The sequence below is a fragment of the Chlorocebus sabaeus genome, chromosome 20 (assembly GCF_047675955.1).
Source record: "Chlorocebus sabaeus isolate Y175 chromosome 20, mChlSab1.0.hap1, whole genome shotgun sequence".
NCBI lineage: Eukaryota > Metazoa > Chordata > Mammalia > Primates > Cercopithecidae > Chlorocebus > Chlorocebus sabaeus.
This window is the reverse complement of record NC_132923.1, coordinates 113,982,162-113,997,808: the sequence shown is the minus strand read 5'-3', so window position 1 is coordinate 113,997,808 and position 15,647 is coordinate 113,982,162. Positions and strand designations below refer to the sequence as shown.

Below are 15,647 nucleotides of genomic sequence, written 5' to 3'. Positions count from 1 at the left end.
TTTATTGTCTCATTTCTCCTTGTCAATTCTTGGAAAATGCCTACTGATAAGGGAGACTCAGATAGAATGATGAATAGTAATTGGGGGGTCAGCCTTTACAAGGTCAACAGGAATTTAGTAATTTAAGTACAAGAATAAAGGTGTATGTGCAGCCTGCCAATTTTCTTTTTCCCCTAAAACAGCCAATTCCACGACTCTTCTTTGCGGGAGAACATACAATCCGTAACTACCCAGCCACGGTGCATGGTGCTCTGCTGAGTGGGCTGCGAGAAGCAGGAAGAATTGCAGACCAGTTTTTGGGGGCCATGTATACGCTGCCTCGCCAGGCCACACCAGGTGTTCCTGCACAGCAGTCCCCAAGCATGTGAGACAGATACATTCTAAGAGAAGAGGCCCATGTGCCTGTTTCTGCCGCATTAGCAAGGCTCTTCTAGCAATACTAGATCCCACTGAGAAAGTCCACCCTGGCACCTGGGCTCCTGATCGGCTGCTGGAGCTCCTGATTTGACAAGGGAGCTTGCCTCCTTTGAATGACCTAGAGCACAGGGAGGAACTTGTCTATTAGTTTGGAATTGTGTTCTTCATAAAGACTGTGAGGCAAGTGCTGTGAAGTAACATCCTAGTCTCGTTCTTTGTTTTTTTTTTTAATATATTTTGAGAATAAAACTTCATATAAAATTGGCCCTTCTGTTCCTTTGGGTTGGAGTTACATACAAGATGGGGGCGTTACTCCTTTGGAAATGCCAAGTTTATCCTATGACAATAGTAATATATGTTTTCTCCATGTTTAAATAAGGAAGATGTTTATATAAAAGAGAGAAATGGTTTGATCAGGTCAGAAGATAAGGTGGGGGCGGTCCTGTAGAAGCAGTGGATTTCCTAGTCAGTGGGACTAGACTTCCCCACTGGGGAGGGGTGTGGTGGTGTGCCAAGAACATGGGTATTAGGAAACTTTGGATGAACTTTCAAGATAAAACACAAGAGTGAAACAAAGTTTAAGCCTTTGGGAGATGAGTCTGCCTTTATTCCTGATTCCCTCCATGGGTAGGTGCTAAAACTTCCCAATTCTACGAAAGCTGTTGGTGTACATTTTGGGAAGCACACTACGTAAGAGCAAGGGCTTAGGTAACAGCTGGTTTAACCAATTGCCACAAACTTAGTGGCTCTTAAAAAAAAAATCTACAGTTCTGGATGCTTAAAGTCTAAAATGGGTCTACAGGGCTGCATTCATTATGGAGGCTCTCAGAGCAGGGAGGATCAGTTCATTTCCTTGCTCTTTTCAGCTGCTAGGGGTGGGAAGGCTTGTGGCTCCTACCTCCATCCGCAGAGCACCTAACTCCAATCTCTGCCTCCATCATCACATTGCCTTCTCCTGTAGTCAAATCTTTGTCACAGGATATACCTGTGACTACATTTAAGGCCCACCTGGATCATCAAGGATGATCTCCCTCATCCCAGAATCCTTCCATATAAGATAAAAACATGTTACATGCTGGTTCCTTACCAGGGGCTCCTGACAGATAAACTCAGTTACTACAAATCCAAGTAATGCCCCTTAAATGTGATTTTACTCTTAGTATGAGTTAAGGGACATAATGTATATTGTTGGTCTGACGGGAAGATGAAAACAGAGAAGGCTCCCCCCCCCCCCCCCGTCTTAAGATTTCGTGACAGTATGGAAAGAATCTGCACACCAGGATCAGGGCAAGTGGCGGAACTGATAAAAAGGTGAGGACTCGGCACAGTGCACAGTGCATGGACCTCGGCATACACCTGCGTTTGAATCTGAGTTCTGCGATCAACATTGTTACTTCACGGGGATTAGCTAGGGTATCTAATCCGGGGTAGGTCTCTTAAGAGTTTTTGTTTTTTAAACAGATGGCATAGGCAGCTTGAGAGAGAGATGACTCTATCTGGCAACAATGGGCAAGCCTGAAAATTAAATGTTGCAAAGAAATAGCTGCTGATTATAACTCTAGTTATGTGGGTCCTACGCATGTCCTTTTCTAAGCCTCAGTTAATGTTTCCAGTCCTTGTAGTATCAGTAATTGGTTAGGTAAAATATCCAGTTTTAAGCATCATACAATGAAATATACTAGAGCTGCATCAATGCATAGAAGACAGATACACAGGGATGACATAACACTTGCATCACAGACTTGCACAGAGTCTATATGGAAACGAGGGAGCTTTATTGGTTACATATTGTACTGCAGAGCCAACAGAGAGCATTCGCGCCAGAGGATACATGCAGACAGGCAGCTCCAACGATACACATGCACCCAAGGAGCCCTGAGCCACTGCTTTGCCCTGGTTTCCAGCGACAGGTTCCGGCCTCCTTGGTCCCATGCTTGGAGCAGGAATGTAGAAGCTGCTGCACCTAGACTCCAAGGGGCAGGGGTGAGACCAGAGCACCTGCCTGAGCAAGTAGGTGTGGACCAACAGACTGCCCCCAACAAAGGGGCCTATAATGCAATAACAGTTTATTTGAGGGCTACCTTCTCAGCCCTCTCAATCTTTAAAATACAAAAAAATAGACTTTATTCTCTTAAAAATACATTCCATTCAGTATGTTCTGAGCTGGGAAGCAGCAGGAAAATAGGGCCCCTTTCTCCTATGATCTTGGTTGTGAGGTTTTGAGGAGAACCCTGTTCCCCACTCGGGGTATTCAAAACATAATCCCTAAAAGCAGCTCTTTCCAAAGCAATCTTGTCAGAGAAATAACAAAACCTCCTAACAAGGTAGCTAGGGACCCAGCCTCTGGATCCCCGTTCCTTTATTGGGAAGTGGTAGCACTTGGCACTGACCCACTAAATATAAAGAACTAAAACTGCCCCAGGAAGACAAGTCCAGGAACACTATAGCGTCCCCCACATCCCGAACACTCTAACGAGAGGGGGTTATTTATGTGCAAGCTTGCCTGCAGCTGAGGGTGAGGCGGCATCCTTGGCCCCACTGCAGATCCCTTTAACCCACACTGTGACTCTTTTTCATTGCCACCCAAAAGCAAAAAAACCACCACCGCTTATTTATCCACCTTCAGCTTTCTCTGGTTTAGTGTCAGAGTGGCAAAAAACAGCAGCAGGTGGAAGAGATCAGCTGCTGGTACTAAGCCAGCTCCACTCCCTCCAACCAAGCAGCTCTATTGCCAGGTCCCCCAACTCACTAGGAACCCTCCAACAACCATACACCTGCCAGTAAAATTTAAGAGCCAAGCTATGGAAGAAACTTGTCGTAAAAGTGGGTTTGCTGACTGGGGGCAGTGAGACTATTTGGCTTGATTAAACAACTATCCAACTACAGGTCTCCCCTCTACTTGAAGGCTTCCTCCAGGACCCCTGACGATGAGGCCTGGGTTCAAACAATTACACCTCAGTTGCTTTCCAGAAACATGCCTCCCAACTTTGGGATTTGAGAGCCAGCCTTGCCAGCCATTTGAGCCCAGAGAAACTGAGCCTCCAGCCTTTACTTGCTATTACAACATTATTTTCTGCAATGCTGAGGACATTTAAAAATAAAATCTATCTAGAAAGTGTGCAGATTAAAGAAACAAAATATCCTGAAATAACTGTTACAATCAAATCCTATTGCACTCAGATTTCAAGATGACAGCCCCAGCAAAAGGGCTTCACAGCTGTCCCTCTTCCACAGGACATTTTGAGTAGCAGCAGATATTGGTGCTGCTGAAATGTGGAAAGATCCAAACTTTGGCACCAGGAGCTATATAGCACCAGAATCCAGGGCTCCAACACCCAAACACAAGAATTATTGGCGAGATCTTTTTAAGCATGGCTTGGCGCCCTTCTGTTTCCATCAGCAGAGAAGAGCCACAGACTTAGTTTCCTATACCTTCAGTTGACCACCACGGAGGTTGATTTCCTTTGAACTCTCAAGGTTGCCAACCAGTGAAGGAGAATGGCAGGGAGGCCGCAAGTGAGGGACAGCAGCCTTGAGTGAGCTAGTTTCTGGCCAGTGAGCCAGGAGAAGCAGCAGGAAGAGATCCTGGCAATAGCATCTTGAGCATTAGAGGTGGGGATGTGGAGAGGAAAGGCAGGCCACATGACAATGCCTTTAGATTGACAACTCTAGGAAACACGTATGAGCAATCGATTCCTGTCCCTGAAAGTAAGGTAGGTGCTCCCCAAGCCTCCTCACTGCCAAATCTGATGCAGACAAGGGCAGGATGAACACTGATTCCCATGCTGAGTGAAGGCAGGGAAGACCAATTCCTCTGGAGGAAATCTTGAGTCTTCCTCTTGCCAGGAGATTCATAGGAGATGCACAGGAATAGGAGATACACAGACTCGGGTACTTTCCATAACATCTAGACTCCTAGAAAGCCAGGAGATACTGTGTGGCACTGGACACGGCTGATGCCACAAAGAGCCTCAGTGACCCTCCGATCTAATCCCTTCACTTTGCAGACTGGGAAACAGGCCCAGGGAGCTTCTCTGAGCTCATCCCCATGAGATTAAAACATGAGGAAACTAAAAAACAAGGCAAGGCCCAGAAAAACAATTGAGGGCAGGGGGGAAGAACCCACATGGATGATACCTTCCAAAAGCAAAAATCCCATACTATTATACTATTTACCTGAGAACAGGTAAATCATCCCATACTATTACAGATGGTGAAAACAGGAGAACCTCAGAATACCAGATTTGGTGCCCTTAGAGATCATCCATTTCAAAGAACTCATTTTACAGACAAGGAAACTGAGGCTCCAAGAAGGCAATGACTTACCCAAGGTCACACAGCAAGGAAGTAAAGCCATGGGGAAACAAATACAGCTTACCAGACTGCTAGTTTAATGTTGTCTCATTCTGAGGGCAATAGTGTCTGCTTCATAAAGGTAGCCTTTGAAAGAGGATCCCTTCTTTGAACTGAAAGAATGCTAAAGAAAAAGCAGTGCCAAGAATATACAATTCTTTTCAACTTCCCCATATGACTGGTATAAGGAACCTAACCAATTTATTTATGTGGCTTTCTGAAAGGTTTGCTGCATTGTGAACTACATAAACCTGAGGCTCTCAATGGGTATATACGTATCACCTCTCCTCCAACGAAGTCATCATGATAGTCGACTTGCAGAAATCCAGGGCCCACTTCTGTAGGAATGCATCAGCTTGGTAAAGTGCGATGCCTCCTCCATGGGGGACGGAGGAGGAGGAACAGGAGGGAGTAGTCTCATAGTCCATGCCTCTCATGGAGCTATTGCTTGTGGAGTGACTAAAGGTGAGTCACTTCGGGTCTGCTTTCCCCCGTGCTGGGCACTTCCTAGAAGGCAGAGGATGCTGGGTCAGGCCCAGCTTAGCCTAGGGATTTTCCCAAGGTGGAAACAATGAAGAGAGAGCAGGCGATGCCAGCAGCATTACTGGTGCTCGGGAAAGGAGATGCATGAGGCTTGCACCTCCAGGTGCCTTTGAAAGGTGAGCAGAGAGAGCTGGGGTTGGGGAGGGATATGTCATTCCAATGGGTATCCGCATGGGTATCTGCATGCTCTGCTTCCAGGAGACTGGTCAGCCAGGGGCCAGGTCGAACTTCAACCTAAAGGGTAGTCTCAATCCTTCAGAGGCAGCACAGACCCCTTTCTGCTTTAAAAGGCTGTGGAAAAGAACTCCAGGGAGAAAGAAATGAAAGCCCCCTAGATGGAGCTGATAGCTGGTAAATCTTACGGGGTACTTGAGCCCACTGGGCAAATGAGGAGTGAAGTGGATATAGTGAGACTGAGAAATCAGAACATTAACCACACAGACAGGGGCTGCCTTAGGATCCAGAAACAACCCACCAAGGAGCCGAGAAGAACTTCTGACTCCTGTGGTGTGGTGGGGACTTTATCTTCCCCCGTTTGGGGGCCAGAATGGTCCAACTACTTGGTTGACAGGGACAAGGAGAGAGAGAGGACTCGTGCATTGGGGAAGGTTGGGCCTGGGTGACTGTCTAGCTTGTAGTCTCTGATTCCCTCTGGCCAAATGGCAAAAATTACCTGAGCCACAGCCCAGCTCTACCACAGTTTCCCAGCCAAGGCTTGTGTCTTGCCTGGTTAACTGGCCTTGGATCCTTCATGGGGCAGGACAGTGGAGAGAGCTAAGAAGCAGGAGCAGAGGGTAGACAGCAGACACCCAGCGGGTTCAGTTCTCCTCAGCACAAGGCCTGGTTGGCCGTAATTGTTCCTCGGCCCGTACTCGCCCAGGCTCTGGCAGCCCCTGTTTCCCAGGCAGTTCAGACGGATCCAGGGAGTTGTGCAGTTGCCTGTAGACACTGAGTGTACAGTCTTCCCCTTCTTCCTCCTGTGCCAATAGATAACAAAAGTGCGCTGTGGAGATCAGTAAAGTGAGGAACAAGACACCCTCACCTGCTACCACAATGGGTCCCTTCCAACCTAGCAGAGGCAGATATAGCCCAGACAGGCCATAAGTTAACTGCAAAGATATGCTTTTGCCTGAGTACGGGCCAATATGTAAGTTCCTTGGAAATCGGGTAGACTGGGAACTCCAGGCTGCTAGGAACCATCAGGGTAGGCTAGGAGGAGGCTCACAACAGAACAGGAGCCTTACAGAGGACAGAGCCTGGAATAGGGGCATGGGACTGGTACCCCTGAGGAGGGGCCAGCAGTCTGAGCTCTGCACATGCATGCAGGCTGCACGATTCTGGGGATGAGACCCATCCACATCCTTGTTGGGGAGCTGAAGAGAGGTCCGGACAGCTCTCTTCCTCCTCCCCACATACAAACTACCAAAAAGCTCACATACCCGTCTCTCATCCTTTATCTCTCCTCTTAAATGTCCAAAGCTTCTGGGGCCCAAATAGCTGTCTTTCTCCCTATTCCTAGAATTCTACCTTTTTTTTGAGATGACGTCTCGCACTGTCTCCCGGGCTGGAGTGCAATGGCACAGTCTCAGTTCACTGCAACCTCTGCCTCCCGGTTCAAGCGATTCTCCTGCCTCAGCCTCCCAAGTAGCTTGGATTACAAGCATGCACCACCACACCTGGTTTTTTTTGTTTGTTTGTTTTTGAGACGTTGTTTCGCTCTTGTTGCCCAGGCTGGAGTGCAATGGCGCGATCTCGGCTCACTGCAACCTCCACCTCCCGGGTTCAAGTAATTCTCCTGCCTCAGCCTCCTGAGTAGCTGGGATTACAGGCATGTGCCACCCCACCCGACTAATTTTGTATTTTTAGTAGACATGGGGTATCACTATATTGGCCAGGCTAGCCTTGAACTCCTGACCTTGTGATCTGCCCACCTCGGCCTCCCAAAGTGCTGAGATTACAGGTGTAAGCCACCATGCCTGGCCAGAATTCTATCTTTTTAATGTTCTTGGTTCTCCCAAGCAAATGCAGATCAAAGAATAACATATGCATGAGTGAGAAAGGTTAGCAGAGTAGAAAGAGCATTGGATTTAGAGACAGGAATCTTGGATTCAAGTCTTAGCTCTTCCAGTAATTCAGCTGGGTAACCTTAGGTAAGATATTTTGTGTTTCTGACCCTTAGCTTCTATATCTGAAAAATGGGGATAGTATCTGCCCCCAGGCAGATATTCAAGGGACTGAATGACACAGTGGGTAGTGAAGTACTTTTGTCCAGTGTTAAGTACCCTGTAAAGAGTCACAGGCTTTTCAAGTTAATAGTCATCTGCTTTTTGTAAAAGAAGGGAGCACTGTGTCCAGGTCCAAAGAGTTTTTCATCATCAGAGGTTTCTTATTGAAAAGACACTCCCAAGGGCTTCTCCAGATGCTGTTCTGACACTCTGACCCTCACACTCACATAAGGCAGGTGGTTCTGGATTTATCAAAACTGTAATGAGCCACACTGAACCAGCCCTGCCCTCAGACTGATGATATGAGACAGATAGCTGTCTGGGGTGGGGGGGGGCAAAAGAAAGTGTCATTTGGAATTGGGTATAAGCTTATCTAAAATAGGCCCAGTGTAAGCCACGGCTCTCCTCATCCCTGAGAGGCCAGCAGCCTGTGAAGATCTGCTGAGGCAGCCGAGAACTTGCTGACCTGGCTCCCCATCGCTGCGCCCTACAGAAAGGGCACCAGGCCTCCCACTGTCGCCCAGAGCTCCCCAGCAGCTGTAGCTGCTTCTTGTGCTTTTCGTGCTGCTCTGAGGTCCTACAGGGAGCTCCTTTAGCTGCTCTGGCAAACCAAGCGAAGAGAAGACATATTTCCTTTTTGTGTCGCCTTCATATGTGAGAGCAAAATGAAGACAACAAATTGGAAAAGGGATTTTGAAAAGTCATGCTGCTAAAAACCTTCTTTAGGAGAAAGGTCAAACCCACCTGATTTTTCAACAGTTCTTTAAGGAACCCAGTTCTACTCAGTTCTCAGGATCCTGGGTCACACAGGCCAGAGCAGAGGGGAAAAAGGAAAAGGCAAAGAAGGAAAAGGGAGAGAGAAAAGAGAGAGGGCAGAGAGGCTGGAACTCACCATGCCTGCTGAGTGGTTCCAGGCTGCGACAGTGATGGTGTCTCCTACCCGATTCCGACGGGTAAGCACCTCTGACACAGTGAGGCTACTTTGGGTCCTTCTGGAGGAGGGCTCAGGGGCATCCCCTGAACTTGGTCCTACCCTTCGAGTGCCCTGCTCAAAAAGGTAGGCCCTGGGCTGTTCAAGTTCTGAGAAGTCTGTGGAAGACCTCTGGGTATAGGCATTGGTACTGGCAGATTCCATGTTTTTACCTATTCGAGTTGGGGGGTCTTCTAAAGATTTCAAGTCTCGCCTACTCTTCCAGGCATTCCGCACAGTAACATGTCTGGCATCTGAGGAGCCCACTTCTGAAGGGGCACTATGGCTTTTCCACCTGATTGTCTCCGCTGGAGGTGCATGGCTATTCCTCTCCACAGGATCCGATGGCTTGATTATAATGCTGCTCCGAGAGACCACTGTTTCTGGCCTGTTCTTCAGGGGCCCATCTGCCATTCTCTCTGCTTCTGCGAGCTGCAGGGTGATGTCATGTTTGTGAATGGAGAGCTCAAAAGGGGAGCTGACATGGTTGCTAAATGATGTGAGCTCTGCCGGCCCCACCTGGATATTGCTGGTGGATGTGTGCCTCTCCCTCAGGGCCTCACCCACAGCAGCTCTGGGGCTGCTGCTGTCAGAGGGATAGATAGTAATGCTACTTGTCACTTTGTTTGGCCCTGGTTTGGAGACAGGTTTCTGTTTCTCCAACGTGGTCTCTGTTCCAGATCCTCCCATGATTTTTTTCACATCCTTATCAACAATAACAGGTTTGATGATGGCTCTAGACTGCAATGCCTCTCTGGGGCTAAAGGGCCTTTGGCTTTTTACCCCAGCACCATTGGTATCTGGGAGCTCCATGGCATTGGTGGAGGCTCTGACAGATTTCACAGATTCATTCTCTATTCCAGCATCTTTATCATTCTCAAAAAGGGAGGTTCTAGGTACCCCTCGGGCTTTGGCCTTTTCTCTAGAGTTAGGCTGTGGTTTGGGCTCGGGCTCTGGAGTGATGGTTGTATTTACCAACTTGGCAGTAACAAGAGATGCTATGTCCAAGTCATCATCTGAGTCTGGCTTCTCTCTGCCACTGGATTTGATGACTCGACACCTCAAGGCTTCATGCTGACTGCTGTCTTCCATCACAACTGCTGCAGGTTGATCAACCCCTTCTCTATGTGAGGTTGAAAATCCCTGAAGGATGTTCTCTTGGCTTCTAGAGCTATAAGGATACTTTGATAAAACAGGAGCCTTGGAATTTGAGGAACTGGTATCGGCCTCAAGGCCATTGGCAGCCTTTTTGCCTTTAGAGAACCCTTCTGAGGAGGATCGTCGAGATGAGGCCAGAGCTCCAATGGCCTTAGAACAGCCAGAGTTTGCAGCGTGAGTTACTTGACTTCCATTGCCAGGCACATGTCCCCTCTTGCCAAAGACAGACTCAGAGGAGGTGTCAGAAGCCTTGTCAGCTCTACTCAATGTGTCACTGGGAACAGATCCGTGGGTGGTGTCACTAAACGTTCGTGTTGTCTTCTCCACTCTTCCCTTCAGTCCGCTCTCGGTGCCTGGCTTGGGAGTCCCCTTCCACGCTTTACTGTGCTCCTGAGCAGCTGGGGGGTAGCGACTCAGCACTGAGGGCTGCTCCCTAGACTTCTTCCCTTCGCTCTGGGAGGATCCGGGTGCAAATCGGTCTTCAGTTTTCTTTGTCTCCTGAGTTCCACTGTCTGTACTCGCCCCCATGTGAGAAGCTTTTGCTGCCCTCCTGTTGGCGAAACTGGGAGAAGAAACCTGCCTGTTGCTCAGAGAACAGTTTTCATTGTTGAGAGCAAACTCCCTGTTCCGGAGTCGTTCCCGCTTATGCTGAGGAGACAGTTCCCGTGCTGTGTGCCTGGACGCAGGAGCCTCACTTCCGTGGCCTCTAAACTTAGTCCTCTCATGTCTGCCTTTGCTGGACAGGAAAGAATCTTCCCCTTCTACCTCCCCATTTTCTAACTCTTTCTGTTTCTTGATTTGTAGCTTTATCTCCTCCAGTTGGCTGGCTAATAATTTGTTTTTATTTTGCTCACTTAGGTAATTATCCTGAAGGTCATTATTTTTGGCCTTCATTTTCTTGAGCTCTTCTTCCAACGATTCAAAGTGTTTGATTTGCGTCTTAAGTTTCTCAATCTCTTGGTTAAGGTCTTTGACTTTGTTGTCTTCCTGATTGCGGTTCTTTTCATTTTCTGATTTGTTTCTTGTTTCATTCTCTACCTGCTTTAGGTAGTCCAGAGCACCCTTCCTTCTTGATTCTTTGGACGGCAGTGTAGAAGAGATGCCATCCTCAATCCGAAGGTCATTTCTTTCCAGATTAGAAGCATTCCTTGTATAATCTCGGTTCATTTTTTTGTTCTGCTCTAGTTTTTGAGTGAGTTCTTTTATCAATTTCTCATTTTCTTTCTCCTTTTCATTCAAGTATTTTCTCTCACTTACAAAGCTCAGAGTTAATGATTTCAGCTTTTCTAACTCTGACGCTAAACTCTGCTCAGTTTTATCCAAGCGGTCCTCAGAAGATTCTAGTTCTTTCACTTTGACTCTGAGCATTTCTAGCTCAGAGGAGATTTTCTTGGTCAGATTTCTCTCCTCATTCAGGCTCAAACACAGCTGGGTACAGTCATTCTTACTCCTGCTGAAGGCCTCTTCTAGCTTCTCTAATTCAGCCATTCGTTTCTGAAGCCGCTCAATCTCAGATTTCAGCTCCCGGGTGAGGTTTTCTTCCTCTTCAAGTTTCTCCTTCATCAGACGACACAGATCCTCTGCTCTCTTAATTTCCTCGTCTTTGCCTTCAATTCTCAGCACCCGCTGGCGCAGCACTTCAATCTCCGCCAACATGCTGGAGTTGCTACCTTCCGCCTGAATCACCTTGTCCTGGAGATCCAGGAGCTCATCCTCTGCTTTCTGGAGGTTTTTTGTGGCTTCCTCCAACTCATCAAGGCGGCGGCTTAGACTCTGTAGCTTAAATCGCAAGTGGCGGCTGGAGGCCGTCTCCTTGTAGCTTGTAAATTCGGCCATGTCTACTGCCAGCCAATATGGACTCCTAGAGGCATCCAACTCCACTCAAGGGGATGAGAAATGGTTACCTTTCTCTTGGCAACCACAATCTTCTTTGACAGCTGGAGACCATCATCAATCTATGGAAGCAAAGTAGAAAGCACGTCAGTCAGCAAATGTAAAACCTGCACGTTAGCTCCCAGTTATAGAAAAGAGCTCCTATCTGTTCCTGGTGCCTGGATCATAGGAGGGGCTCAAACTCGTTGAATGAATGACAGATAAACCTGCAAGAAAACACTGGTTCTTTATGGCCGATATTGAGTTGATACCTCGTTTCACCCTAATAAAGAATGTCACCAGTGGCAGCATGGCAAAAAGACGTATAAGAAGCCTCAATTCTCATGGCAGGGTATAATAACATCATTACCACCTGCAACCTGCATAATCTCAGGAGAGTCATTAACAATGTAAACTGAGCCTCAGTTTTACTTAGTGGTAAAATGGGCATAATGATGTCTACCATATTTCTCCCCAGTGTTGTTCTGTTCTACCATATGTGGAAGATCTTGGTAACAAAGCAATAAACAATCCTAAGATTATTTAAAAAAAAAAAATTATCTCTTATGAGCTATTGTGACTTAAAAGTGATACAAATTAACCCATCTGCCTTGCTATAAATGGTGAGCTTCACAATATACTACAGCAATCTCTCCACGCCCGTTTTCAACATCTCTTCTCCCAAAAGTGTATTTGTAAGTGGAATTCAGGTGTGAGTTGGCCCGACCCAGCCAACAGGCAGCTTCTACAAAATGTATCCTTTGGCACTGTAAGACAAATGTCCCAGATGTTAAGGTTGATATGAAGACTGGTTTGTTTCTTTGAAAGCCATTTCACTAGGGATATATACCAAACATATAATAATACCCCAAGGAAAGAGAGAAAGGGGAAGGTTTAGTTTTTTTATGTAATTTTCTCATTTTTAAAACAGGAGAATGGATTAATAAAGGTATTTTAAACAGCATTCATAAACAATAAGTCCTACGAAATTAAAAGGCAGACAACAGACTTCCACTTCCACCACTATGGCAAACCAGATAAACTGGAAAACCTCTAATACTATAAAACCTCTAATACTATAATAATACTATAGTATTATTAACTAAAAATACTAAATAAAATGTAACAATCACTTAAAATGTATAGTTGATCACACAGAAAATAAGTGACATTCCAGCTAAAACCAGAAGAAAAGACGACTAAATGAAAAAGAACAGTAAGTTTAAACTACCACTGAGCTGTCCTTATTAGTGTCTTGCTGATCTCCAGAACCAAGGAGTCTGGGTTCTAACAATCATGCAGGTATAAGAGACAAGAGTCTGGGCCCAATAGAGGTGGTAAATTGAAAATGAGACTTCAGTCCCCAATCTAAAGCAAGGACTATTGGAGAACTACAGCTTCAGGATAACTAGTGAAAAAAGTCACCTCCCTGATACAGGGAGATAACAGGACCTGGGCTCTATTACGAGTTAAAGGAGGATTATCCCTAGAGAATTTATAATCTTAGACCTGCTCTCACTTGAATTCAGAGTTCAAATTTATACCACCTGAGTGGTCCAGAACCTATCTGTTCTGAGAAACTAGCATAAAATGGCCATCAGCCTAGTAATATCCCTGGGAAACCTAGCTGAGCAAACAAAAGTACTCTGAAGGGAGCTCCTCTCTACAGAGGTCACACAGGATTCCCACAGATTAAAGTCCAGCTGAACCCAAGCTTATAACTAAAAATTACAAAACACATAAAGATCCATCTTTTACTATAACTGGGCAGAGCAAGTTTATACCAAAAAGAACCAAAGTTACTAAGATTATTGGCTAGAAACCATACAGTAAGTACATTCCAATGTTTAAAGTCATAAAAGAAGGAATGAAAAAACAGGAGAAAGGAACAAGGTGCTATCAACAAAGATCAGAAGATCTGAAAATTAACCACATACAACAGCTACAAATAGAAAAGAGAAATGGCATATTAGAGGTAAAGGAAGATATTAAAAAACAGTGGTCAAGAGAGATATGAAATTACAAAAAGCAGCACAGAGTTAAAAAGATGGAAAGGGTAAAAGAGAGGTTAACAGACAGGGGAAATATAAATTAAAAAGGTCCAAAACAAGGAAGTTTAACAGGCAGCCCAAAAGGATAGAATACAGAATGGGGAACAGCCAATATCTGAAGAGCCAGCAGGTAAGAATTTTCAAGAGTTGATTAAAGATATGGAACCTCACATTCAGGAAGCAATGTCCCAACAGGAGAAAACTAAATCTGCACCTAGACACATCATAAGGATACGGAAGAACATACCACAAACAGAAAATCTTTAAAAAGTGAAAAGGAAAAAAAAGACCATTGTCTCAGTCCATTCGTGCTGCTGTAACAAAATACCTGAGGTAGTAATTTATAAGAACAGAAATTGGTCAGGTGCAGTGGCTCACGCCTGTAATCCCAGCACTTTAGGAGGCCAAGGCAGGAGGATCACTTGAGGTCAGGAGTTCAAGACCAGCCTGACCAGCATGATGAAACCCCGTCTCTACTGAAAATACAAAAATTAGTCAGGTGTGGTGGCACACACCTATGATCCCAGCTACTCGGGAGGCTGAGGCAGGGTAATTGCTTGAACCCGCTGGATGGAGGTCGCAAGTGAGCTGAGATCGTGCCACTGCACTCCAGCCTGGTCAACAGGGCAAGATTCCATCTCCAAAAAGAATAGAAATGTATTTCCTCACAGTTCTGGAGCCTGGGAATGTAAGATCAAGGCACCAGCAGGTTTAGTGTCTGCTGAGGGTTCAGTCTCTGCTTCCAAGATGACATCTAGAATGCTGTTTCCTCACAGGGAAGAAGGAATGGAATGAAAACGGTTGAACTCGCTCCCTCGGGCCCTTTTTTAAAGGTGCTGATCCCTAATATTACCTCCTTAAAGGTCCTACCTCTTAACGTTGTTGCACTGGGGGTTAAGTTTCAACACGAATTTTGGAGGAAGCAAAAACATCCCAAACACAAAAACAATCTATAATAACAACGGAACCACTTCTCAGCAGAAACTTTTAAGTAGATGGCAAGTAGAATGGACTATAGGGGATATGGGTGGGAGCACGAAGACCAAATAGGAGGCTATTGTAGTAATCCAACCAAAACACAGTTATGGCCTAGATCAGGATGGTGACAATACATGCGTTCCAAGAGCACATGACCAAGACAGTTGAGAAATGGTCAGAATTCTGGCTGTAGGAAGGTACGACCAAAGGATCTGCTCTTAGACTACATGTTAAGCATGAAGCAAACAAAGGAGTTAAGAAGCCGGGTGCAATGACTCGTATCTATAATCTCAGCACTTTGAGAAGCTGAGGTGGAGTTCAAGACCAGCCTGGGCACAACAGAGTAAGATCCCATCTCTATAAAAAGGTAAAATAAAATAAAATTAGAAAGTGCAGTGGCATATACCTGTAGTCCCAGCTATTTGGTAGACTGAGGCAAGAACACTGCTTGAGCCCAGGAGTTTAAGGTTTCGGTGAGCTATGACTGTGCCACTGTACTCCAGCCAGGGTGACAGAGCAAGACCCTATCTCTAAATAAATAAGCAGATAGATAGGTAGGTAGATAGATAGATAGGAATTAAGGTAGACTCTAAGGTGGCTGGGCTGAATTTGTAGACGGACAGCAATATCATCAATTCAAATGGAGATGACCGCAGATGGAGCAGTCTGAGAAGGAAGATGGGAGTTTCATTTGGGACATGTGTATGAGATGTGTATAAGATGTGTAAGGGCCTACTTGAAATTCCTGGTAACGATTTAAAGTGAAACCAATCAACAAAGTTCTATCTTTTTCTCCAGTCTTGTTCAGCTGGTTGAACAGACGAAAGAATAGAGAAACCAGAGTTGGACTGAACCAGGTCGAAGCACTGCATAACAAAGCAAGAGAAGGACAGGAGAGCAGAGGATGTGTGTGAGGGACTTTAAATTCACTCAGTATAGAAGGAGGCGACGAATAGTGAAAATATAATAGAAACTAATGAATTGAAGGGGACTTGAAGGCTTGTTGGAGTACGGGTACCAGGTACCAGAGGAAATTAAGCCTGAAATATAGAAGACAGAAATCAGAAAGGGACTTCAAGG

The 15,647-nt window shown here is 45.8% G+C and overlaps 2 protein-coding genes across 6 annotated transcripts in view; one reads left to right on the top strand and one right to left on the bottom strand.

Moving 5' to 3' along the window:
• KDM1A (lysine demethylase 1A) overlaps positions 1-681 on the top strand; it is a 65,452-nt gene extending 64,771 nt beyond the window's left edge. For both annotated transcript variants that reach the window (XM_007980095.3, XM_007980097.3), the window contains one exon: positions 183-681. In XM_007980095.3, the coding sequence (XP_007978286.1) occupies positions 183-368 (186 nt within the window). In that variant the 3' untranslated portion in view covers positions 369-681. The remainder of the gene's footprint in view (positions 1-182) is intronic.
• Positions 682-2,175: 1,494 nt separating this feature from the next.
• The window catches only part of LUZP1 (leucine zipper protein 1), a 95,224-nt gene continuing 81,752 nt past the window's right edge, over positions 2,176-15,647 (bottom strand). For all 4 annotated transcript variants that reach the window (XM_038002869.2, XM_038002929.2, XM_007980094.3 and 1 more), the window contains 2 exons: positions 8,431-11,621; positions 2,176-6,290 (listed from right to left, as the gene is read on the bottom strand). In XM_038002869.2, the coding sequence (XP_037858797.2) occupies positions 6,132-6,290; positions 8,431-11,502 (3,231 nt within the window). In that variant the 5' untranslated portion in view covers positions 11,503-11,621 and the 3' untranslated portion in view covers positions 2,176-6,131. The remainder of the gene's footprint in view (positions 6,291-8,430; positions 11,622-15,647) is intronic.